Consider the following 27,007-nt stretch of genomic DNA (forward strand, 5'->3'; position numbering starts at 1 on the left):
GATTCTTCTCTCCTTCTACCTGGCATTATCATTCACTTCTATTTTCATCGTATTCTCACATGCCAAATCCATCTGGCTGCCTTTGGTATGCGAAAATAGTAAAGGATTGTGCATAAATTTCACAAAGCTTTGAAACTTACGTTTAAAATAGACTCTATCATGTCACACAAGAGCCGTATAATTATTTATTTATTTTTATAAAATAAAAAAATAAAAAATAAAAGGTGGGGGTGGCAAAGGACAATTCTTATTTCTCAATATAAGGTAAATCATATTCCTAATGTTAAACCCAAATTCACATAGCACAATACAATTGTAACTTATAAATAAAAGGCTAGTCAAAATACAAGAAAGTAGGTATAAGCCCATCTGATCTGTGGGTTGAATTCTTAAATCACTTGCATATTGATCCATCTATTCTGTTGCCCATTTCCTTTTCGTGGGGACCTAATGAAAAGCTGCAGTTTCACTCTTGAAGTAACTGAGGAGGTTTTCCATGCTCATAACTGAATGGTCTCCCTTGTCTCTTACCCGGACACTCACCTGTGGATAATAAGTATATTGGAGAAAATAAAGAATGAATATAAAAGGAGAGAACAGAAACTTTTAGCAAGGATCAACAACCAGGAGATAAATTGCAAGGCGTATTTATGACAAGGGTTACACCTCACACAGAAACTAACTTGTATAAAATATACAGAATACTTGGAACCAGAAATCATATACCTCATCAGGTGACACAGGAAAACTAGAGTTTTCAGCAGTATAGGCTACTCTAACATACCTGGCAAAATTAAGTATCTATATACCATCTAGACCTCTAATGGGATCCTTTTGGGAATAAGATAGAAGTTCTTAATATCCCTCCCCACCATTGATCTAAAAATGGAAACAGTCCAGGTCTAAACCTCAGCAATTGGTGTTTTGTGGGGACGGGGAGAGGAAGGGTGGTTGGGTGTTTGGGTGGTTACCAAAGTAATTAAGATGCAGAGCACAAAAAGTATGTCCAAACATCCATGAAGAAGTTATAAAACACTATCACATTTTGGGATAAATATACAGTTTGATTACATCAGGGTCTTTATGGAAGAAAGGATAAATAAAGGAATTTACACTTAGTTTTAATTAATGAATAGCCATCAGAAAATGATTGGGGGATTAACTCCTCCTTGTTGCACACTTCTGCCTTTTGTGTACATCAAGCATGAAATTAATCTAGATTACAATGTAATTAAATGTTTTCCAAGTTGTTCATAAATTGAGCTTTCTATATTCTATTTCTCAACGATTTTCTAGGGAGTTTAGGGCAAAGGGCAATGTACACATCTGACAATTTTGTATATGCCAAAATCATAAATGATACAAAGATAACATAAGTTTAAACACCCTATATACTTGGGGCACCTAGACACTCTATATCCATGCACTATGCCAAGATAACACTGCTCACAGCTCACCACAGATCAAGAGTCAGTTGACAAACAACTCATACACATCAATGCAACAGAAAGGTGCAAACTCTCTCAAATTTAGTAGTTAAATGTTAAAAAATTCAGCAACCCATCAAGAGGCACCTAACTACATGAATTCAATTATTATATGTCAAACCTGTCTTGTGTTGGCTTCCTCCTCGCCAACAACCAATATAAAGTTGTACTGGGCCAACTGAGCTTCTCGTACCTGTAGGTAGACTAAGTCAGTAATGAGTAGATCTTATATGTTATTATTAAACAATAAAAGGAACAATTTCTGACAGGCATCTGTGTGACCAAAAAATGAGGATTCAGGATATTGAAAGTTAGAGATATTGTGTAAAAAAACTAGGATTTTTTATTAAACATTTTATTTTGGCAAAATTATCTAGTGTTTAAGCAATTTTAATCTTTAAACCTATACCCGGACTATCCAATTTCATCATGTTTAATCATGAAAATCATGCTTTGCTTAAAATATGGATTTTAGCAGATGATTATATTTAAAAAAAAAAAAAAAAAAAAGTAAGTTTGCTGGCAAGTGTACTTTTATAAAAATACCCCAAGATAAGAAATTTAAAAAAAAAAAAAAAAAAAGGTACAAAAGAGAGAGAAAAAATGGCAGTTATTTTAAAAATATCTCTATTTTTAATTGATTTTTAATTAAACTTTCTCTTTCTTTTTTTTTTTTTCCCTTTTAGTATGTCATATCCAAGTTTTTATACCCATTATTTAAATCCTTTTTAGTCATCTCCATGTATCTTAAAATTTTTGAAATGTGAAGAATAAGATAATACATAAACCCATATCAGACAGCACCTGAACCCATGCAACATAGCATAATAATTACCATTAACATGAATGAGAACACTATACAGAATAGAAAGAGATCTAAACAGGCTTCCCCCACAATATGTAATTCACAAGTATCATCTAGTTCCTTTTTGGTGCAATATGTGATATAAGTGATCAACTGAAAAGGATACCCATTACAAAGATATGAATATGCCGACTTCCATCAATGAGAACAACAGATAAAACCTATCATGGCATTTATTATCCAATCAGTGGAACAGTTTCCCTTCTTAGGTTTATATTTGCATTAATTAGTAATAACTTTTTTTTTTTATCAGATCTAATTAGTAATACTTCAAGCTTGAAATTTTAGTTATTTGTGAAGTATTCCACTCATCAATGCAGGTTTACATTACTACTTTCATGTTACAATGTATGAAGTTGTAGCAGAAATTATTAGCATGAATACTGAACCCCTCCTCTAAGACATTGGAAATTGGAATCTTGAATCACGCTCTTAAACCACAATTAAAGCGTCATAATTCCAGGGAAAGAAAGAGTTTATAATTTTGTAAAACCAAGTATACCCTTCCATTAATATTTAAGAAACACTTCTTAAATAAGTACGATCACTAAGCATATAAGATCATTTTCAGTATGGAAATTTGATGATAAGGAAAGTGGTAAACACACCTTTTTCTGGATCTTTCTATCAGTTGTATCAACATCAACATAATAACCAGCTTGATGAATCTGATCCCTTACCTGTGAGAATGCAACTGATAAGGTAACAATTTTAAATGTCTGCTCTACAGTATACTCTTACTCAACAAATAAGGGTCAAAACATACTGTAATTATCAAATTTCACCATTGTTTCTTAGAACCATTCCTCAAATGACCCAACCAATATAAATAAATGAAAAATGGAGCAAGTTATTGAGAAAATAAGGGGAAAAAAGATTGTCATATCATTTCATAATCTGAAAACACAGACAAGGCACAGCCATTATTAAGAAAAGAATAATGTACCTGCATCAGAAAGAACTGTACAAATATCTAGATGAATACAGCCCAACATATAGGAAACAAGAATTCACTATATGTTTCAAATATAAAAAATAAAATAAAAAAAAGAGTCAAATTTACCTAGTCCCACGGCATGCGTATGCATCAGTAAAGATTTCTAGAAAGTTGAGAGTGTGAAACCAAATATAAAATATTATAGACATTAACCAGCAATTGTTAAACGTACATAGCAAACTACCTGAAGTGCATATGGCTGAGATTTCTCTGACACAGGGCAAACAATTGCTTGACGTGGACTAAGCCAGAAGGGCCATTTCCCCTTGTAGTGCTCCAAAAGTATAGCAAACATACGCTCAACAGACCCTAGGATGGCTCGGTGTATCATGACAGGTCTCTCCCTCTTAGCTTCATCCTCTGCTGAGTAAGACAAGTCAAAACGAGAAGGAAGCTGAAAGTCCAGCTGCAACCACATTATCCACTAATTAAAACCTAATTCCGCACCAAAAAGTACAAAAGTAGCAGCACACTAAAGAATAAAAAAAGCAAGTTAACATGATAAACCTGTAATGTTGCACACTGGAATTTCCTATTTAATGCATCAGAAACACTAATGTCAATCTTTGGTCCATAAAATGCACCGTCCCCTTCATTTATCTGTATAGCATGACTCAAATAATAAGAGGCAAGAGAACTTCAAATATAGAACGGTACAGGGTAATTTATTGCAAAGTTACCTCCCATGGCTTCCCACTCTGATTCAAAGCTTCTGTAAGCGCAGCCTCGGCTTTTTCCCATGTTTCTAGATCTCCAAGGTATTTCTCTGGCCTCTACATTACAAAAAAGTGTTACAAAGAATGATGAAATATTCCTCATTCCTCCAAATTATAATCTAAGAAATAGCAAGATATATAGAATCAAAATAAAAAATTCTATTAACCCTTGCCCAACGATTTGCACATCTTTGAAAGTAAAATTTGTGCAACCATCCCCATGTAGGATCAAACTCACAAAAGTATGTGTATTAAACAAAACCACTGTGCATAAGAAGCCTTTAAAAAGCCTAACAAAAAAAATAAGAAGCCTTAAAAAAACTCCAAACTGGAAAACAAAATATCAGGATAGCATTAAATCAGGGTTTTACATCTCAAGGTCCTAGGACATTGCTGTTAACATATAAGCCATTGCATGGAATAATCAAATATTACTCACTCAACATTATATTTTTAAAGAATCGGCCTCATATATGGAACCAAAATAAAGGATTCTGTTATCCCTAGTCCAACCATCTACACATCTTTAAGAGTAAACATTCTATAACCATCAAGGGATGTATAGAGATCAACTCACGATACAATCTCTACAAGGAAACATGATCATTTGACCCCCTTTATTAGTTAATTAAACAAAATGCTATGGATATTAAACAAAAATACTATGGGTAAAATGAGCTGGTAAAGAAACTTCAGTTGAGTTATGCTATAGGAAAGGAAGGCTAAGTACAAGGAGGGGGGGAAGGAGGTTGTAATAGGCCTTAAACCACCCTTGCACTTGTAAGCTGGAAGCTCATCAAAGAAGATGCAACTGGAATCAGTTATTACACATTACAGCTTTACAGAGTTTGATTGCTTATCCCATTCAAGCTCAAAATGACCTTGAAATCACTTAACTAAGTTAGGAATAGAAAACTCTCTCATATAATAGAGGAACAATTAGGACAATTCAAAATATTATAATAATGAATATGCAAAATAAAACCACTGGCCAAACATTTTGAGACACAACTGGCACCAACTGCCCAAAAAACACAAGTCAAAATCACAGAAAGTATTCCAACTTACTAACAAAAAAGGAACCAGTAAGATCATATATCCCTAAAGGCTGGCAAGGGGCATTCCTCTATCGAGACATTGAAGTGTCTAAAGATTCAAAGTAGCTTTGGCTCAGCTGTTTCTTCTGTATAAACCAGAACCATAATGCATTATCCCAAGTATTTGGTCCTCTTATGAACCAAAATATAACCCATCGATTTTTGTACTTATTTTTCTTATTGACCCTCAACATGAAGTCAACTCCCGGATTTCATGTTTTTTCTTTTTTTATTTCCCCCCTTCTTTTCTGTGTGGGGCTGTTACACAATCAAACCTAGAACCTCCTCAATACAGAGGCCAACCCCTTGCCACATGAACCAAACATCAAGACCCTAGTCAAACCTGTATAAGTGGATGATCCATGAGTCAATAAAAAAATTAATTACAAGGAATGCGCACTTCAACTTTGATATCCTTGTTTTTTACATCTTCTAGAAGTACCAAAATTTCATTCCAGAAAAGAATAAATGTAAACCACAATTTAAATTATATCAGAGAATCTATCCAAAAAAAAAAAACTAAATTATATCAGAGAGTTTAATTGTCTTTCCTACTAGTTTCAATTGCTTTTGCATATATCAATCTTTTCCTTCAGAAAAGGGTTTCAAAATTTTAAATTTCAGGCACCACCTAATTAGGGGATAAATTCATTATCAGTCAAAAAATGATACTATGCTTCTAATTTCTACACATCTCTGTCAACAAAGACCTGAGACAGTTTTCAAACCTTCAAACTCTAGGCACCACTTAGGGGATAAACTAATTATAAACAAGAGATGATACTACACTTTTGGCATCCATCCTGACAGGTATCTCTTGACAGTTCCAATTCTACCCCAAAAAGAATATGCACCCAAAGCTGAAGCATTTAACCTTTGTGACAGGCAATCAGTCCATTTTTCCTAAGGTAATCTTCAAAGGCCTCCCTAATGACCACAGAAGCTAGGAATTTGAAAAGCAACTGCATAATGGTCTACAACTGAAAATAAAAAATAAAGCACCCAAACTATCGTTTTTTTGTAAGTTTTGTGTAATTATACTGGAATGAACACTGATATGTGCAATCAGCACCATTATAAATTCACATCTGTTGATCCATGGGAGAATCACCATTAATAGATTCTAGAAATAACATGAAAGTTGGCAAACTCAATACTTTAAGGAGAAACAAGGTTTAGATGCATACTGTAGATAGCTTCAGCTCATAAGTGAAGCCAAATATATTGTAGGCATAATTGATGAAATCCAAGACACCCATGACTTCATCCTTTATCTGAAAATTTGAAGTAAAAATATTCACCCAAGGTACAGGAAACAAAAAAAGAGTTATACCAACATTTTGCTACATATCATTAACTCTAAAATCACCTGGGACTCCCTGCAGAAGATATGTGCATCATCCTGCAGCAAAACAGGGACCAATTATGGTTGTTTCTAAAGATATAAATTATGGAACTAGTGTTATAATCCTCAACCACATCCAAATTAAATGGAACTTTGCACAAACATAAGGCACTTCAGGCCCAAGAAAACTGTAAGGGTAAGACACATAAGATCGCTAGCAATGAAAATTAATAGCTATGTGAGGACAGTACAGGAAGGCTCCTGAACACATAGGGGGAGCCAGCCCAGTACAATTTTCACCAAATTCTGATATCAATAAGCTACAACAACCAAAAGAATACCTGCTGAAATCTCCTGACACGAGTTAAACCTGTAAGTGCACCACTGGCTTCATTTCGATGCAAGACCCCAAAATCAGCAAGCCGAAGAGGAAGTTCTGCAAAACGATCCTACACAATTAGGATGTGGTGGTGCAAGGATGCCAAAGGGAGATTGTTTACAATTGTGCGAGCGATTAAGAACCAGAGAGATTGACCAGGATTTATAAAAATTCACTTCTCATAACTCCTGAGAAATTGTACATAGGCTCATTGTCTAAACCTAGATTTAGATACAAACAAATAAAAACAACTACACTTAGTTGTTGTCTTTCCTGTGGGAGAATGCTAATTTACAGATGCATTATCATGTCAAATAAGCTGACTCCACACAAAACAAACAGACCACACCAGTAAGGCCCAACATGCCCAAATTGAAAGGCATGGAAAAAACAAGAACGGTTCCATAATAGGATAAGACATATGGCTTATAAATCAGCAGACAAGGTAGCCGTATATAAAGCAAGACTTACTTGGGGTGAGGTTACTTTTAAGAAGTAAATTGACAAATGGAATCAGCTCAAAGGAATGTACCACCATTACACAAAGCAAAAAAAAGACACAGAATCCTCAGGAATCAAAGCATAAATAGTTTAGTCCCTAAAGAAACCCATGGGACAACTACTAAAACAAGAGAAGCATTTCTAACAATTGTTATATCTTTTTTATATTCAAACTGTAAAGGAAAAAAGAAAATGCATACAAGTTAAGATAACTAAAAATTGCAGCACAGAACAATTTGATTGGTAACACTAATGATAAACATATTGAAAGAACATCAAGATCCAGGTAATTTAGGTTCTTCCATCCTTTTGAATCAGTATGGATCAAAAGAAGGCTATTGCCTCAATCTAAGATGGAGCCTCAAAGAGCAAAGGAGCACCATGTAATGCTATTTAAGATAAATATATAAAAAATCAAATGCACTCACCTCTATATGAACGAACTCTATGTTCAAACATCAAACAATGCCCTGGGCAATTCATTGGCTTAAGCCCAAACTCTTGTTTTTCAACCTACAACAAAAGGCTAGATGTAGTTTCAGAACAAAGTAAACATGATCCAGGAACATGAAATATAAAGATATACTTCTCCAAGGATGAGTAAAATGTTTAAGAAAGAGATCTAGGTGCATACATACTCCACCTTCTAAAACCTAAACCACTTCATAGATTTCTTTAAAACAACAGTAGTAATAATGCAGTGACAATAACAACAAAAACAATAATAATACATTACCCTCCAATGCAAGGGATAAAATACTTATAACAGTATACTTCTATTAAAAACAGCAGCCCTACACCTAGAGCATGCACTCCCACATCCAGAAAAATTCCCCTCCCTATTTTTAATTCAAATCCCAAAAAGATAAGATGCATTTTTGTACAAAAATTCATTTCTTCTTGCATTCAATCAAAAAGAAAAACCTAGGGGTATATATATAAATATTAGATATAGAGAAAGAGGGAGAGAGTATATTAAAGTCTCTCCACCCTCCCACTTTAACAAGAAATTGGCTTTCTGAACCATTGAAGACAACAATATAAAGAAATATGACTATCTAGAAATGGTTTTGTTGAAAAACCACACCTCAAATACAAACATATTTTCCTTGTAATTAGCAGCATGACCAGATGTTTCCCAAAGTTGCATATTATACATAGTTGGTGAGAAAACCTGCCAAAGCAAGCAACATTAGAAATCTTTTCATTATAAATATTTTTGCATTACAACGACTATGGAGCTGGTCCATTAACCTCATGGTAACCTCTTTCCCTGTATTGAGCTTTTATGAACTCCATCAACTTGTTGTAAATTCGACCCCCATGGGGAAGGAAGAACCAACTTCCAGGGCTGAAATTCATATTCAAAATGAATATCATTTGCAATGTTAATCATGTGGATATAATATTAACTTAACCAAATTTCTTATACCTAAGTGGGTGACAGAAGAAAAGCTCCTGTTTTACACCCAACAATCTGTGGTCATATTTCTTGGCTTCTTCAATTCGAGCAATATATTCCTGAACAAAAGATGACAATCATTAAGTACCAATTACTACATAATATCATTTGAAACACACAATTTACCCATCAAAAAAAAATATTTGAAACACGCACAAATGACAATAACATAAGAAAGAGAAAATAGAGAAGGAAGAGATAGAAAAAACTAGTCTCACTAAGGCCTTCTAGAAGTAGCACCTAGAAGACAAATAATATGTAAAGGATGCAAAAAAATTATCATTCATCATATTCATGTTATAGACCAATTAGACTCATTTATGGGCTTTCCACAATCCTATACACTCAACAATACCATAAAACGAAAAACTCAAACAATATATTAAACAGTATTTTAAAAGGCTATTAAGACTTAGACCTTGAGGTTTAAGGGTACCAGCCCTTTAAGTGAGGTTTTCCCATCTCTTTTTGCATTAGCAACATCAAAAGAGGCTTGGGTAAATGAAGTTTGGACAGCCGAGGGGGATAGGAGGGGAAGTTGGACTCCTACTTTCAATAGGCCGTTTAATGATTGGGAGTTGGAAGAAGTGGGAAGGTTACTATGTTATTTGGAAGGGAAGATGGTGAGGGTGGATGAGGAGGACAGAGTGAGTTGGGTGAAATCAAAGGACGGGGTTTTTTCGGTAAAGTCCTTGTATAAGGCTATGCAGCCGGCTTCTTCAGCTTTGTTCCCTTCAAAGATTATTTGGAGGTCTTGTGCTCAGCCCAAGATTAGCTTCTTTGCGTGGGAGGCTTCGTGGGGTAGAGTTTTGACTTTGGATCGGTTGCAAAAGAGGGGTTGGGTTTTGGCTAATAGGTGTTTTCTTTGTCAAAAGTGTGGGGAGTCGATTGACCACCTTCTCCTACATTGTGAAAGAACAAGGGAGGTGTGGACTTTGCTCCTCTCTTTCTTTGGAGTTTCTTGGGGTTTTTCCACATTCGGTGAAGGAAACTCTTATAGGTTAGAGAGGCTCTTTGTGGGCAAGAAGAGGAAGGTGGCGTGGCTTTTGGGGCCGTTATGCTTGTTTTGGGTTATCTGGAAGACTAGGAATTCAATGGCTTTTGAGGACGGTGTGTTGTCCATCCAAAAGCTGAAAATTTCTTTTTTGTATTTACTTTGGTCGGAAACCAAATTGTGGATAAAATATGGGCCTTCAACCTTAATAGATTTTATTGAATGGGTGTGTATTCGATAAGGGAGGGGGTTTTTTTGTGTTTTCCTAGTGGTTTGGGTTCTTTTGTAAGGGGGTGAGTTGTTCTTCTCTGTATCTATTTGAGTCGCTTCTTTAGCGCTTCTTTTGCAATACACATTTTTTCTTACTGATCAAAAAAAAAAAAGGAAAGACTCCATGAATTAGCCTTGAGGCTATAGCCTTGATCTAGGGCAACTGAGGCTTAAACTTCAAATGTTCAATGGTTGGGCAAGATGTGGTATTGCCAAGACAACCACCCTCCTAGCTATATTGTCGTATATATTTGCTACATGCATGTATATTGAATTTCAGCTGGTACTGTATTGTCATTTGTCACACAGTTTGCCAATACAAGCCAACACCGATACATAAAACCATGAACCAAAAATGGAACCTATCACACTAAGGGCCCATTTAGGTTTTGATTTTAAACCCCCTTAGAATCACTTTTCTTATAATTTTTAATAACTCATGTGTTTAGTAAAATAAAAGAAAAGTGATTGTGAGATAATCACCTACTTTGGCAACCATTTTGAGAAGTAGGCAAGAGGTACTCTTTTAAAAGTGATTTTCAAAAGTTGGAATATTTTCTTTACTGATATTTTAAATTATCCAATACGCCCTCAAATAATTTTTGAAATATCAACTTAACACTTGCGACAAATATAGAGTATTAAAGAAAATATTAACAACTAATTGATAATTTATTTTTATTTCTTTACAAGTAATATTATTATTTATTATTAAACATAATAAATAGACACTATATTATATTATTAAATATTTTACATTAAGTTCTATTATTAAATATATGATATTAGCTTATATTTATTAAACATTTAATTATATTAATTTTACCTTAAATATAACATATTGGCACTAATTAATATTAATATTTTATTTTTATTTCTTTATTCGTAATATTGTTATTTAACATTATACATGATAAAATATTATATTATGTTATTAATTAAATATATGAAACTATTCTATATCTATTAAATAGCAATGGTTGAAGGGACACTCGATTCTAGTCTTCACCATCGTTTTTACTTCAGCTCCGTGTTTAGTGGATGGTGAAAATTGAAGAGCTTCAAGGGAATTTGGAGCTTTAATTCGTAATTTTGAGATATTCCTAGATGGCTTAAGTGAAAACCATGAGAGAAGGATGGTGTTGGTTTGTAGTGCATTCACAGTCCTTTGATCTCTCTAAAGAGGAGGTGGGAGATTGAGAGGTGCAATTGTGGAATTAGGCAAAGGCTTCTCAGTTTGGGTTAGATTTGGGGAGTTGAGTTTATGATGCTTATTGGAAGGGGTGGAAGCATGCTATAGAGATGAGGAGTTGCAGAGATGGAGTAAAGTTTAAGAGGAGGGGGGTAGGAAGTTCAAACTAGAGTGTCAATCAAATAGTGCAAGGAGGTTCATTTTTTGTTATGTTATCATGACAAAGGCAAAGAGATTTTCTTTGATCTTTCCAAAAAGGAGGGGTCTTCATGGAGGTTGGTCCATTTTGGTGGAGAAACTTTGTTCGTTAGGGGTTGTTTGTGCAATTGAGGTAAGGAAAGAGGTCATTACAGTAGAGAAAAGGAGTAGCTCTAGGGTGGAGTGGAGTCAAGAAATGAGACCTGTGCAAACATAGTTAAGAAGAATATGGGCTTGGTGGGAGATGTGATTTGGCTTCAGCTTGGGGAGCAAGGTGCAAAGTAGGGAGAAGCAATACAAGTGTTGTCTGGTTGGGAAGCTTGATGAGGGCTCAATCTTGGTACCGAAGTTAGGTTCGATGAAGAGATGGGCAATTGATCTTTAGCCTTTGACAGGGGATTTAACTATTTTAGTTTTTGGGGGAGCTCTTCTTATGTTTGAGTTTGAAGATTGTTTGAAGGCATAGAAGGTCCTTACTAAAGGCTTAAGAAGGTTTAAGGAGAGAGTCTTGCATCAGGCAAGTTGAACTTTGAAGGCTAGGCGGTTGGTTAAGGGGTGGTCCGTTAAGGAAGCGTGGGTGAGAGTGTTGAGACTTCTTATGAATCTATGGCGTTAGGAGGTGCTCCAAAAGATTGGGAACTATTGCAAAGGTTTCATCATTGTGGACGAAGATACTGCTTCTTTGTCTCAATTGCAATGGGCTAAGATTCTAGTGAAGCTAGATGGAAAGGACTTTCCAAGTACTTTGCAAGTTGTGGTCGGTTCATTGAGTTTCTCCTTGCAGTTGTGGTGGAAAGGTCCCTCTTAAGTTTTCAGAAGTGATTCCGAGTAGTTTCAATAGCAATTATCTTGCTCCAAGGTTAAAGGTGATGAGGATTGTGGGTCACGTGCGAGCAAAGGTGTGGGGAAAGAGTTGTACCCTGTGCAAACTTATGGGGATGACATGTCAATTTCACCATTGAGAGTTGGCCCTCATGCTACCCGGCTTAATTCAACAACGTTCTGGGTATGCCAACAAAGGGCTTTGAGGAGATCTTACCCTTGCTTAAAAAGATGAAGATAAGAAAAGGATAGAAGGCTCAAGTGGTTGGTTTTAAAAGGAAGAAGCTCGAGTCTTCAAGGTTTGAAAAGGAGCTTAGAAGGTTAGAGTGCTCAATGAATTTTAAAGGTACAAGTTGTGGAAGACGTAAAGATAGGGAGAGTTAGGACATTATTTCAATTGGTCTATGAAGCTAAAAATTTTGGCTTAGAATGTAAGAGGGGCTAACGATAGCAACAAAAGAAATATCATCAAGTAAGTGATTAAGTCTTAAAAGGCGAACTTGGTCTGTTTACAAGAAACTAAGATCTAAGAAATATCCTTTAGTTTGGTTCAAACATTAGGGGTGGGCAGCTTCCTAGAATGGGGTGCTCTAAATTTGCATGGTGTGGCAAGGGGGTTCTAATTTTTTAGGATAACAAGGTGATAGAGTTGACTGGCATGGAGATAGGAACGTTTTTAATTTCCAGTCGGTTCAAAAACCATGAGGATGGCTTATGTTGGGTCTTTACAAGGGTATATGGCCCTACTGCTAGGAGTTTTCAAGAAACCTTCTAAGAGGAGGTAGGGGCAATTGGGGGTTTGTGGCAAGTCCCATGGTGTATTGGTGGAGACTTTAACATTATCAAATTTCCTAAAAAGAGGAACAAGGGTTCAAGGTTGTCCTCAGCTATGAGAAGGTGATAGAGTTTATTGGTATGGAGATAAGAATGTTTTCGATTTCCTATCGGTTCAAAAACCATAAGGATGGCTTTTGTTAGGTCTTTATAGGGGGTGTATGACCCTACTGCCAAGAGGTTTCGAGAAGCTTTCTAGAAGAGTTAAGGGCTATCAAGGGTTTGTGGCAAGTCCCATGGTATATAGGTGGAGACTTTAACATTTTCAGATTTCCTAGAGAAAAGAAAGGGATTCAAGGTTGTCCTCAACTATGCAAAGATTCTCGGAGGTCATTGAGGACATGGAGCTACAGGATCTTCCTTTGCAGGAGGGTCCTTTTACTTTGAGGAATGGATTAAATAATCAATCACAATTGAGAATGGATAGATTCTTAGTCTCTAAAGGTTGTGCAGTGTCACTTACCTAGACCCGTTTCTGGTCACTTTCCAATTGTGTTAGATCAAGGGGGCTTGAGGAAAGGCTCTTCCCCTTTCAAATTCAAGAATATGTGGTTAAAGGAGGAAGGCTTTAAAGATCTACTGAGATCTTAGTGGTTGGGATTCCACTTCAAAGGTACCTTTAGCTTCATTTTAGTTGAAAAGTTGAAAGCTCTAAAGGCTACTCTGAAGAGGTGGAACAAGGAGATCTCTAGCAATGTTACAACTAGAAAGGAATTGGCATTAAGTCAAGTGGTTTTTTGGGATTCCAAGGAAGGGTCAAGGGTTTTGTCTTTGGAGTAGCAGAATGTCAAGAAGTGGGCTAAGGAGGAGTATAAAAAGTGGGTTCTAATGGAAGAAACTCCCTAGAGGCAAAAATCATGGGAGTTAAGGTTGAAGGAGTGTGACAAAAATACCAATTTTTTCCACAAAATGGTCATTGCCCACAAGAGAAGAAACTTCCTAGTTAAGATTAAAATCAAAATGACATGGGTGGTAAAGGAGAGAGAGATTAAAGATGGGGTGGTTTGAGCTTTTCAATCTCTTTTGTCTGAAACAAAGGAATGGAGACCCAACTACAATGGGTTGTCTTTTGATGCTTTAGGAGGTGATGATGCAACTATGTTAGAGGTCCCGTTCTTTGAGGAAGAGGTGTTCAATCCTCTCTTGGATCTTAGTGGGGATAAAGGTCCAAGCCCTGACAGCTTTTCTTTGGCATTTTGGCATTTCTGTTGGGATGTTTTAAAGGAAGAGTCAATAGGCTTCTTTAAGAATTTTCACGAGAAAGGAAGATTTGTAAAGAGTTTGAATGCATCTTTTCAGGTGTTATTTCCTAAAAAAGGGGGGCTAAAGACATTAAGGACTCTTATAAGCTTGGTGGTAGCCTTTATAAGTTGTTAGCTAAAGTGTTAGCCAATAGGCTTAAGAAGATTACAGTTAAGATGGTGCCTCCTTCCCAAAATGCTTTTGTGGAGGCAAATTCTAGATGCTTCACTGATTGCTAATGAGGTTATTAATTCACTTTTAAAAAACAATAATTGCGGTATAATTTGTAAGCTTAATATTGAGAAGATTTATGATCACGTTAACTGGAATTTCTTACTAATGATGTTAGAAAAGATGGGTTTTGAAGATAAGTGGATCAATTGGTGTATTCCTATAGTGAACTACTTTGTTCTTATCAATGGCTCTCCTTAGGACTTTTTTCAAAGCTCTCGGGTTTTGAGGCAAGGGGACCCTCTATCACCTTATGTTTTTGTGATTGTCATGGAGACCCTCAGTTGTTTCCTTAAAAGGGATAAGGTTGAAGGTTTCTTATAGGGATGGCAAGTGAGAGGCAGAGGAGAAGAGGGGGTGGAAGTATCTCATTTGCTAGTTTTTTATGACACTTTAGTATTTTGTGAGTCTTCTCTAGATCAGTTGACTTACTTGAATTGGTTATTTATGTGGTTTGAGACTATATTGGGGTTAAGAGTTAATTTGGAAAAGAGCGAACTAATTCCAATGAGGAGGGTGGACAATTTAGAGGAATTGGCTAAAGAGTTGGGTTGCAAGGTTAGTGTGCTCCCTTTAACTTATTTAGTCCTTCCTTTGGGTGCTCTATTTAAGTTTGTGGCAGTTTGGGACAATGTGGAGGAGAAGTTTTAAAAAAGACTAGCATTATGGAAAAGACAATATATATTCTAAAGGGAGAGACTTGCCTTAATCCGTAGCACTCTTTCCAACATGCCTGTTTATTTTATGTCCTTATTTTGCATTCCAAGTTGAGGTTAAAGTAAATCCAAAGAGATTTCCTTTGGGGAGGAATCTCTTGATGCTCAACAAAGCCCTGTTGTGCAAATCCAAAGAGGTTGGAGCAAATCTAAAGCGGAAACCACATTTACTAAGGTGGTCTATCATCTACTCAGACAACAGAAAGGGTAGTTTAGAGTTAGGAATAGCTCAATGCTCAACAAAGCCCTGCAATGCAAATGGAGTTAGAGTTTTGCTCTAGAGATGAGGGCTTTTTGGAAGCAAGTCATTAGCAAAAAATACAAGAAATGGAGGATGGTACTCCTGCAAAGTGAGAGAAGGGTATAAGATAGAGCCATGGAAAGCTATTAGGAAGCATTAGATATTTTGAGTTACAAAGTTGCCTTTTCTATAGATAATGGGAGGAGGATAAGGTTTTTGTAGGGCAAGTGATGAGATGACGATCCATTGTGCATGTCTTTTCCTTCCTTATTTCCTATAGCTTCTTCCAAGGAGGCTTGGGTGGACGATGTTTGGAACCTGTCAACTAATGAGGATTGCTAGGCCCCCCACTTCTCTAAGCAGCTCAACAATTGAGGGGTGGAAATTATGCAGCGTTTCCTTATAAGATTGCAAGGAAGGCAGGTGTGCAAGGATGTGGATGATAAAGTGTTAAGGGTAGAGTTAAAGAATGGAAAATTTTTTGTTAACACCCTTTACAAGACTTTGGAGCCAGGAAGACAATGTGTTTTTCCAACAATTGTAATTTGGAAATCATGGGTGTTGTCGAGGGTGGGCTTCTTTGCTTAGGAGGCTACTTGGAATAAGTTTTTAACCTAGAATCACATTCAAAAGAGAAGGTGGCCTTTGGCGAATAAATGCTTCCTTTGTCTTATAGAGGAAAAAGAATTCATTGATCACATCCCCATCCATTGTTACACCGCAAGGGTTTTATGGAAGTTATTGTTTTCTCTGTTTTGTGTGTTGCAAGCGCTCCCTTCATCAGTTAAAGAGACGTTTTTAGGATGGCACGGTTCTTTCGTGGGTAAAAAAAAGGAAAAAGATGTGGTGGGCTACTCCCTTATGCCTTTTCTAAACAATTTAGAAGGAAAGAAACAATAAGGCATTTGAAAATAAGGGAGCACTCAATTCAAGGGCTTAAATTTTCTTTCCTTCGTAATCCTTGGGTGTGATCTTAGTTGTTTATAGTTTCAAGTCCTACTTTCACCGTAGATTTTGTGGACTGTTTGGGCTCAAGTTGAGAGAGGACTATTTTTTGTTGTCCCTTTCTGTTTTTTTGGTGGTGCTTTTAGGTGTTCTTTTTATACTTCCTATGTATTTTAGGACGCTCTTTTGATGTTTCTCTTTATGATATTCTCCTTTTTATCCATAAAAAAAAAATATATATATATATTAAATAGTTAATTAAAGATTATTATATAAAACAATTTTACCTTATATTATTTCTTTTTCCTCAATAATTTTTTCTAAATCAAAATCATGATATCTAAAATTAATTATTAATCATCCACGATCACAATAAATGAATCATTTAGAAACAATATTGTTGTAACTTTAATAAGTGCACATATTAAATGCCAGTTGAAACTCTATTGTTGTAACTTTACTAAGAATTGGTCTTTACATTTTTTGATAAATTAGAATTGGTCTTTGCATTTTTTGATAAATTAGAATTGGTCTTTACATGATACAATGATTTTTTAATTAAATGTTGACTCTTATAACGAAGTAAAGCAAAATGGTTAAATTGTTAGCATTCCTATTTCAATCAAATTTTTTTTGATTGGCAAACACACAAAGAAGCATATATTAGCAAGGAGCCCCAAAAACAGGCCCAAAAGCATACAGGGAGTATACAAGAGGCGCCCTAGGGCACAAAAAGAAGCAGAAATACAATACCAGCCCTCACCTAACACCTAGCCAATCAAAAAAACCGAGTAAAGAGAGAGGACCTTCATTTACAACTGGTTTAGACCACACCCAAAGATTACAAACAAAAGAATTTTTCAACCTATTCAATGATAGCTCCTCATTGTCAAAGGCAATCCTATTTCTTTCCTTCCACACCGCCCAAAAGATACACGAAGGGGCAGCCTTCCACACCTTTCTGCGTTTCTTGCCCATATTAAATCCACTCCACCCACTAAGGGTATCTCTAACCGAATAAGGCAGGACCCAAGAAACACCAAAAAGAGCAAATAATAATTCCCATAACACTCTAGCCTTGGAGCACTGAATAAGAATATGATCAATAGATTCTTCTTCCTCACAGCAAAGAAAGCATCTGTTGGCTAAACACCGACCCCTCTTTTTGAGTTGATCCAAAGTTAACACCTTACCCCAAAAAGCTTCCCAAGCAAAGAAACCCACTTTAGTAGGCACACAAGGATTCCATATAATATTGATAGGGAATTGAACACCACTTCTTGAATCTAAAATGCTATAAAGAGATTTAACTGAGAAAATCCCATCCTTTGTCTCTTTCCACAACAAACAATCTTCCGCAAGAGGATTAAGCCTCCTCCCCCGAATTATCACAAGTAATCTCTCCACCTCCTAGTCATTAAAGAGCCTAGAGAATCTGGGACTCCAAACCCCTTCACCTCCAGAATGGTCCCACATCTCCTCTATCCAAGCCTCTTTATAAGATGCAAAGGCATACAAAGAGGGGAATGAATTACAGAGAGTGGAGTTTCCACACCAATTATCTTTCCAAAATTTCACCCTTCTACCATTCCCCACAGAGAAGCCCACCCTGTTTTGCAAAAGAGCACCTTCCTTCCTTATATCCTTCCAAAAACCAACTCCAAAGCCCTCCCTGACCTCTTTAGAGTACCACCCCCCTTCTTCCTCCCCGAACTTCCTACTAATGACACACCTCCATAGTTTATCCCTTTCATTCGCAAAGCGCCAATTCCATTTACAAAGAAGGGCCCTATTGAGAATAGACAAACGTCTAACTCCCAAACCACCCTTACTCTTATCCAAACACACGGTATCCCATTTTACTAGATGAGGCTTTTTCTTCAAAGCTCCTCCTCCCCATAAAAAATCCCTTTGAATTTTTTCCAATCTTAAACTAACCGCTCTAGGAATTCGAAGTAACGACATCAAATATATAGGCATACTTGACAAGGTACTCTGAATAAGGGTCATTCTCCCGCCTTTAGAGATGAATTGCCTTTTCCACTTGGCAAGCCTTTTCCGGAACCTTTCTTCCACTCCATCCCAAACGGCCACGGACTTATGATTCGCCCCCAAAGGGATCCCCAAGTAAGAAGTTGGCAGCCTACCCACTTTACAACCAACCTCAATAGCCAACAACTCCAAATTCTCCACTCTCCCAACCGGCAAGATTTCGCTCTTATCCAAATTGATTCTCAATCCTGATAAGGCTTCAAACCACATCAACAGCCAGCTCAAATAAGCCATCTCATCTTGGGATGAATCACAGAAAACTAGAGTATCGTCGGCGAACAGCAAATGAGAAACCAACGCCCCATCGCCTCTTCTACCTTTTATCCTGCATCCTGAAAGGAAACCCCCTCTCACAGCCCTATGAATAAGCCTACTAAAAGCCTCCATCCCAATCACAAAAAGATAAGGAGAAAGAGGATCTCCCTGACGCAAACCCCTTGAACTATTGAAGAAACCCTCTGGGGTACCATTGATTAACACCGAAAAAGTTGCTGTGGAAATACACCAAGATATCCAACCAGTCCACCTCTCCCCAAATCCCATTCTTTGCAAAACCGACAACAAGAAATTCCAGTTTAGATGGTCGTAAGCCTTTTCTATATCCAGCTTACACAACACCCCGCTCTCCTTACTTTTCAGCATTGAGTCAATTGCCTCATTGGCAATTAGGGCTGCATCTAGAATTTGTCTACCTTCAACGAATGCATTTTGAGCTGAAGACACCACCTTTCCCATGACCTTTTTGAGTCTGTTAGCTAACACTTTCGCCAACAGTTTATACAACCCCCCTACCAAATTTATCGGTCTAAAATCCCTAAGATCCTCCGCACCCGCCTTTTTAGGGATAAGGACCAGAAAAGTTGAATTAAGGCTCCTTACGAATCTGCCACCACACTTATTCACAATGATCAAACAATCCCGTTCACCAAACACTTGAATATTTTTAAAACTCACTACAATTTTGAGACCGCAGTTTACCAAATGATCAATTGCTTCACATCACAATTGCTTTTTCTTTTAATTAGTTAAAAGAGATTTTTTAAAAGATACAACAATACCAAACTGGCTTTAAATTTCATAGTGTTCATAATCTTGGTCAAACCCAAATTTTGAACTTGATAAAAAACAAAATTACCTCCTTGTCAAAAGAGAATATCTAAACCAGTCCCACATGCCATGCAGTTTTCAAATTGAATAAAAGAAAATGTCAAACATATATATCCAGCAGTTCAACAAGGCAACTGACCAACTAACAAAATGAAGAAATAAACCATACATACAAAAAAAGTGCCAAAAATGATATTACCTTCAATCGTTTTGAATCAGGATACGATATCCCATAAACTCTTTGCAAACTTTCACGATCTCTATTTCCTCTCCAGTAAGCTGATGAAGCCTGAAAAATTACAAACACCTCAGTAAAACAGAAAATAGATTTGCAAACACACATAAAATTACCTCCCAACTACAGGTCCTTTATGCAACGAACACATCACCTTCAAACAGGCAAATGCTTTCACAAAAGATGTATTTGGTATATGGGGTCCACGGCACAGATCAACCAATGGCCCACATCTGTATACTGTGATAGTTTTGTCTTCGGGTAAGTCATTGATGATTTCAATCTGATTATGAGATATGATAAACAACCCATATGAGTAACAATAAGAGTAGTAAGAAAATAAGGAAGTAGCTAAGGATAGCTCAAATGGTATGGATGATATAAAAATGGAGCTTCACTCACCTTAAAACTATTTTCAGAAAACATCTCAAGAGCCTGATTCCTTGACACTTCAATGCGCTCAAAAGGTTGCTTTTCCTGAAATATAAAAAATATTAAGTAACATATTTTCACAGAAAAGCATTCTTCTGAAAATGTTTAAGAGCAAACACAAAAATCAATCTGCCAAACATTGGACAGACCCAAGACTGATGACAGTATAACTTTATGGTTCTGAAAAATCTTGCATTTTCCAAACTCAAATTTACAATCAAAATCTATAAAAGTGTCAATCCTAGAATTGAGCCCTCTACATAAGAAATCCTTTAGTTTTATTTTGAATTACAAATTAATCTGAATCTTGATTACTATTATCTTACCATTCTAGCAAAACACACCATTCCATACCCAGCTCCAACTCTATTGTGAATTAAATTGTATTCTTCCATGATAAACTTCCCTTGATATCAATTTCAATTGCATTTAAATTTCTTGGGGCACTGTGATGGATATGAATTGCAATGCTCATCTGCATAATTGCCTTTATAGGAATTCTAAATTACTAAAATTTAGCATAGGATTCATTAGGTTGAACAATGTTGTCCTAAGCACAAGGGGTAAGTTTAATAAAAAAATAACATGATCAAGCACTGAATGACTAGTGGAAAATAAAACAAGAATGAGGAAATTAATTTTAAGAAAAAACAACTAACATAAGGACTTTCATTAGATCCGTGTTAGTGCACAGAAGTGAGAGAAAGAAAGATAAAAAATTCCTGGATTCCCAGCTTAAGTACGTGGAGCCTAAAGAGGAGTTTAGTACTCAATAAGAAATCTCATGGAGAACCAAAACCACATAATGGACAATAAACATGAATAAAAAATTAAGACCAAACAACCATTCCTTAGATTTGTGTTAAGCATGTGTGAATGCAGGCAAGCACACAAAAATAAGAGAAAGAAATACAGAAGGGCAGAGATGGAAAAGATTCCTGGAATTTCTATATATCATTGACTATCAAAAATGGAAGTGAAAGGAGGAAGAAGATGGTTAGGAATAGAATCGAAATCTTTCAAGATTTCTATTGAGCTAGCCAGAAGCAGGGAAGTAGGAAAGATTATAGAGGGGAGTTGAGGCTTCTCTTAATGGATCAGATTCAGCAAGAAGTTTTTGTCTTTTCCATTGGAGGGGATGGAGGCATGTTATCCAAGAAAGGAAGAGTTGGATAGAGGGTGGTAGGAATTACAAGTTAGAATTGTGGACTAATGGTGCTGGGAGGTTCCTTGTATGTTCCATGTGCTGAGGGGAAGCACAAACATTCTCTCGAGTGTTTCCATAAGGAAAGGGAGTGCTCTGAGAGTAGAGTTTGTTTGCCAGAAAGCTGAGTTGTCCTAAGGTTGTGTCTCCTCTTAGTTCTGCTGAGGCAACTCTAGTTTGCATGTTCTCTAGTAAGGAAGTGGGGTTAAGGTTTCAAAAGTGGGAGAATCCTATGCAGCCATGGTGAAAAAGAACCCATTGGAGGTGGGAGAAGTGTGGATTGAGATTGGGGGGATGGATGCTTTGAGCAAGATGCACCTTGCATCATTGCCTAGTGGGTAGATGGGATAACTTCTTAGACCAGACCCTGTCCTTATCTTCCCTAAAGAAATGGCTATGCTTAACTGGTGGCTGCAAGGAAACCCCCATTAAGCATTGTTAGGAGGACCTCTCATTCTGTTTGAGTTTGAAAAGGTCTTCAAAGCAAAGAGGGTTCTGTAAGAGGGGCAGAGGATTTTTAAGAAAAAGTTGTTGGATAAGTCCATGCAAAGGAAACTTGGACGAGAATTGTTGGGCTGTCAGTTTTCTTGTGGACAAGGAGTTTTTGAGCAATTAGGAGGTGCATGTGGGGGCTTCACGATAATAGATGAAGACACTGCAAAGTGATGCAATTTGCAATCAACGAGGGTACTGATTAAATCACACGGGAGGAGGGTGTGAAGAAAATAAGTAGTGGTGAGACTTTCTTGTTTTGCCATTCAACTATGGTAGGAGATCCCACCGTGGCTTTCTCAAGTTGAACCAAGGCTGCTTAGAAAGAAGCTGGAAGTTAGGGATGAAGTGGTGGGTTTGTCACGTGCCATGGAGAGTGTGGGGTGGCTCTACATCAGCTATAGGTAGGGATTAATGTGTCAATGCATGGTGATAAAGTGACCAGCATGGATAAGGGTTCTACCGATGACACAAGACACCTAGTCCCAAGTAAGTAGCAGGTCAACTAGTATCAGAATATTATTTAAATTACCTACGAAACTTGATACTTGTAGTACTTGGTTAGTTGTGGTTGTTATTTATGTGAGTTTTCATTTTCTAAGTGTTGGAAGTTCTAAAGACGCTAAAGAGTTATTGGGATAGATAGGAGGGACAGATGATGGAGAGAGATCATTCCTCTTTTGTTCTATTTTTAGTCAATGGAAATCTCCCCTTGAGAGTTTCTTTGGTGTATTCCAGATTTTCTTGGGTTAGGCATGTTCCATATTTTTAATCCAGCCTACAGCATAAGGAGATGAGTGTTTTTTTGTGGGCAGCTAGCTGCAAATGCTCCATTAGCATTTTCACCACAAAGTTCTCACAACTTCCACTATATATGATTAGATTACAAACCTTCTTTGCGACTGTACACTGTGATCGGAATATGTTGTTGGAGAATGGTCCTTTTGCTTAGATGAGTATAACACCCTCTTCACCACACAATTAACCTGCTCTCCATCTTCTTCTGCAAATTCAGCTCCTTGATATAAATCATCATTTTGCTACATCTCCGCTTCATTAGCAACCACATTCATCTTCCTGCTTTGCCAGGTTTACTAGTTTTCTAGTTGCACATTGATTTGATTTATTGCCAGGTTTTCCGCACCTATAACACCTCTGAGTTGCATCACTGACATAAGGATTTTTAGACACCTCCATGTTAGGTGTCTTTGTTGTTTTCTTTATGGAACTAAAACCAGTATTAGAAGCATCCTTGGTCTGTATACTTGTGTGTGGGTGAGTTTTGTGGTGCTTTTCCTTTCATAGTAGCAGCATATGAAGAATCAGGAACAATTCAATGACTATAATTTGATTTTCTCAACATCTACTATAACATCTTTGAGCCATATTATGGGCTTTATCCACCATATCAATTCTCTGCAACCCAATCCTTTTTCTAAGAGATGACTTCAAACCATTAAGATACCTTGAAACCTGTTGATTTTTTGTTTCAACTAAATTATCACAAGTGAAGAGCTGTAGAAATTCAGATGTGTAATCAAAAACTGACTTGTGACCTTGCATGTGATTCTAATACATCTGGAACAGGTATTGCTCATAATCTGAAGGTAAAAGTCTGCCCATCAGCAGTTGTTTCATTTTCTTTTGAGTCCTCACAAGCACTTTTACTAGCCACTGCCTATTCATCTGTAGTTGATCCCACCATACCATTGCCCCACCCTTCAACTAAAAAGCAACAGGTTTCACCACTTTCCTTTCTGGAACCTTCATTATGTCAAAGAATCATTCTATCACAGAAACTCAATCCAAAAAGTCTTTTATGTGTAGATTCCCTTCAATAACTCTTTAGTGCTTCACAACTTCTAACACTTAGAAGATGAAAACTCACATAAATAACTACCATAAATAACCAAGTACTACAAATCTCAAGTTTTCTAAGTAATTTAAATATTATCATGATACTAGTTGGCTTGACTACTTTGTTGGGACTAGGTGTCTTGTGTCACACAAGCCTATTCCCATTAGGTGGCAAGAATGTGCCCACGCCTTAGAGGGAGGTGCTTTGGTTGTACACGATCCTATTAGGTGTGATGTAATTAGAGATATGATGGGCCAAAAGCATGGATCTGGACCAAACAAAAGGAATTATGTTGAAGGAGTGAGGCCATGGTTCAAAGTCACGGTCTCAGTCATTGACTTAGAGGGTCCCAGTGCATATTGGTCTCAACATCTTTGCTCGTTATCGAGCGCTACACAAAATAAAATAATTAAAAAGTTCAAAAAACTATAAAATAAAATAAAAAATACTTTGTAAATTATAAAAAAAAAAATAGGTACAATTAAATAAGCTCAAAAAATTAGTAAAACGAAATTGTCTCACATTTAACATTGTTTATATAATCATAAAAGTATCTACTAAAAGTTATTTATGATATTGCTAAGAATTGAAAATTATTTTATTTCAAATATAATGATATTTTTACTAAAAGACATACAATTCAATAATCAATTCCATGTTCAACATAAATATAATCCTTATACCATATGAAAATAATTACTAATTTCCTAATGTAAATATGCTATTAAATAATTACTTTTACAATTATGATTCTATTAAACAAATTTGTTTTAAATAATTATTGATTTCCTAATGTAATTTAATTCTAGAATATTATATGATAAAAAATTTATATGATATAATAAATTAAAAATGCAATCTCTATTAAACAAATTTGTTTTAAATAATTATTGATTTTTTAATGTAATTTAATTCTAGAATATTATATGAGAAAAACTTTATATGATATAATAAATTAAAACTATAATCTCTATATAAAGACATACCATATAAATTTATTTTATGCAATCCATATTATTACCATTAAATCCCATGCCACCTTTAAAAAAAGCCATTTCACTTTACCAATTGGTGAGGCAACTCCTACTTTCCCAATCTTTGAGGCTTTGAACTCCCACCCAACCACCCTACCATTGAAAGAGTCCAGACCCATAACATGAGGGGAGAGCAAGCAGCCACCCACACTTCAAGAACCGCAATGGGAGTCAATAAGGGAGAGCAAGCAGTGACCGTAAGACCCACCTTACCCACTTTCACACAAGACCCACCACTTTGAACCATGATCACCAACCTCGTTAGTGAAAGAATCAGTTCTACACTTTATCGTGCTATATTGTAGTGAGGTAAGTGAATGCCCTCATTCCTTTAGTGGTTTCCCCTCTCATAGACTTCTAAAAAAGTCACAGGTGGGGTTTAATTTGATTTTTTTCTTCTTCTTTGATCTTCATCATGGCGAACGGGATTGATAGTTTGAGAGTTTAAAAGGGAATATCTGATTTTTTATGAAAATTTTCTGATCCTCTGTTGTGATTTGAAAGAAAAAAAAAATCTTTGTTTTGACTTGGAAAAATTTATGTGATTTAACCGATTCGATTGATTTAACTTGAAATCTCAATCGAGTCACCTGAGTCGCACCAATTTAGAGTCGAGTTTAGGCATAGGACCATATCTAGTATTGAACTCATCGCAAAAAGGAAAAAAAAAAAATCTTTGTTTTGACTCGGAAAAATTTATGTAATTTAATCAATTCAATCGATTTAACTCGAAATCTCAGCCGAGTCTCACCAATTTAGTATCAAGTTTGGGCATAGGATCATATCAGGTATTGGACTCATCGTGGCAAGTGTCGAGGTGAATATGACTTGGCCAATATTTTGAACTTTGAGTGGGGCAAACCTAATGGACAAAAGTAGCCCAAGCAAGATGTGGCCTTACCCTTAGTGAGGCCAACGAAGAGGTCCTAGGCCTAAAGGAGGGGAAGGGTATTAAGGGGACAAAGGGTAAGAAAGGCCTAATCTTGCCAATTATAGCCCAAGGTGGCAAGGAAGGTTATGCAAGCTTGGGCCTTGAAAGATTTAATGGAGGATTGGACTAAAAAGGCTTAGGCCTTGCTATTTTAAAAGGTGTTGATCCTAACCTAAGGGTGCTCTTTGAGATTGGGCCTCTCAAGCAACAAATGAGTCCTTTGCCCACTCTCAAAAGCTTGTCCTCACAAGCTCTAACCATCACAAAAAGGACACAACTCAAGCGAGCAATTGTGTAGCAATGGGGCTAAGGGTAATCATTGTCACATAGTGAAGAAGATGACTAATACAAAGTGGCTTTGGAGAGACCAGCTCCAATCAATGAAGCTCTCATGGTAGAAGTGCCACACTTCCTAGGTATGGCTCCTCCCTCTCTTTCCTTCTTAGCATGCAAGGCCTCCTCTCCTTCTTTTCCTCTCACTATAAGAAAAAACAACCATAAGATGAGGTAGTGAGGAGTTTGTTTTGCTAGAGGGAGCAAGTTGAAGTGCGTTCTATTGAGCCCAATGGAGTGGTGAGTGGGTCTATGCAATTGGAGCATGATTGGAGGAGTTCACAAAAAATGCCATGAGGTGCATTGTTGACATGGAAGCAAAGCGGTTGGAAGGGGGAACAATTATAGTAAAGGAGCCTCCCCCCACTATTATGAAAGGGATTCCCACACTTCTATGGATGCTTCTATAAGGTTTCATTTTTCAGCAGTTTTGTGTGGATGCCAGTTGATAGATTTAAAGGAGAAATCCTAGCTCTCCTAAGGAGGACAGAGCTTAGGAAAAAGGGTAAAGTACTAATATGAGGATCAAAAAGAAATTTGTCTTCGGGTCTAGATTTAAGAAGGAGCTTCACAAGCTGAAGTGTTCCATCAACTATAGTTCTACTTTAGGCAAAGGAAGGAAAAGTGGAAAGAGCAGTTGGGAGTTAGCCAGATTTTGCCAATGAAGCTTTGCATTATTTCTTGGAATGTTAAGAAGGATCAATAAGGGGAGGAAAGTGGATAGTTATTTAATCCATCATTAGATCACAAATGACAGACTTGGCATGTTTACAAGAACAAAGAACAAGCATATGT

General features: G+C 36.6%; 1 protein-coding gene across 1 annotated transcript in view; it reads right to left on the reverse strand.

Moving 5' to 3' along the window:
- Window positions 1-231: 231 nt before the first annotated feature.
- The window catches only part of LOC100258303 (threonine--tRNA ligase, mitochondrial 1), a 33,923-nt gene continuing 7,147 nt past the window's right edge, over window positions 232-27,007 (reverse strand). Inside the window, exons 5-20 of the mRNA XM_010646269.3 lie at window positions 20,331-20,405; window positions 20,083-20,211; window positions 19,893-19,982; window positions 8,820-8,908; window positions 8,642-8,738; window positions 8,475-8,561; window positions 7,816-7,900; window positions 6,849-6,943; window positions 6,532-6,564; window positions 6,350-6,436; window positions 4,030-4,122; window positions 3,857-3,949; window positions 3,534-3,755; window positions 2,961-3,032; window positions 1,609-1,680; window positions 232-543 (exon numbers count right to left, since the gene is read on the reverse strand). Of these exons, the coding sequence (XP_010644571.1) occupies window positions 448-543; window positions 1,609-1,680; window positions 2,961-3,032; window positions 3,534-3,755; window positions 3,857-3,949; window positions 4,030-4,122; window positions 6,350-6,436; window positions 6,532-6,564; window positions 6,849-6,943; window positions 7,816-7,900; window positions 8,475-8,561; window positions 8,642-8,738; window positions 8,820-8,908; window positions 19,893-19,982; window positions 20,083-20,211; window positions 20,331-20,405 (1,515 nt within the window). The 3' untranslated portion in view covers window positions 232-447. The remainder of the gene's footprint in view (window positions 544-1,608; window positions 1,681-2,960; window positions 3,033-3,533; window positions 3,756-3,856; window positions 3,950-4,029; window positions 4,123-6,349; window positions 6,437-6,531; window positions 6,565-6,848; window positions 6,944-7,815; window positions 7,901-8,474; window positions 8,562-8,641; window positions 8,739-8,819; window positions 8,909-19,892; window positions 19,983-20,082; window positions 20,212-20,330; window positions 20,406-27,007) is intronic.

The sequence above is a fragment of the Vitis vinifera genome, chromosome 19 (assembly GCF_030704535.1).
Source record: "Vitis vinifera cultivar Pinot Noir 40024 chromosome 19, ASM3070453v1".
Taxonomy (NCBI): Eukaryota; Viridiplantae; Streptophyta; class Magnoliopsida; order Vitales; family Vitaceae; genus Vitis; species Vitis vinifera.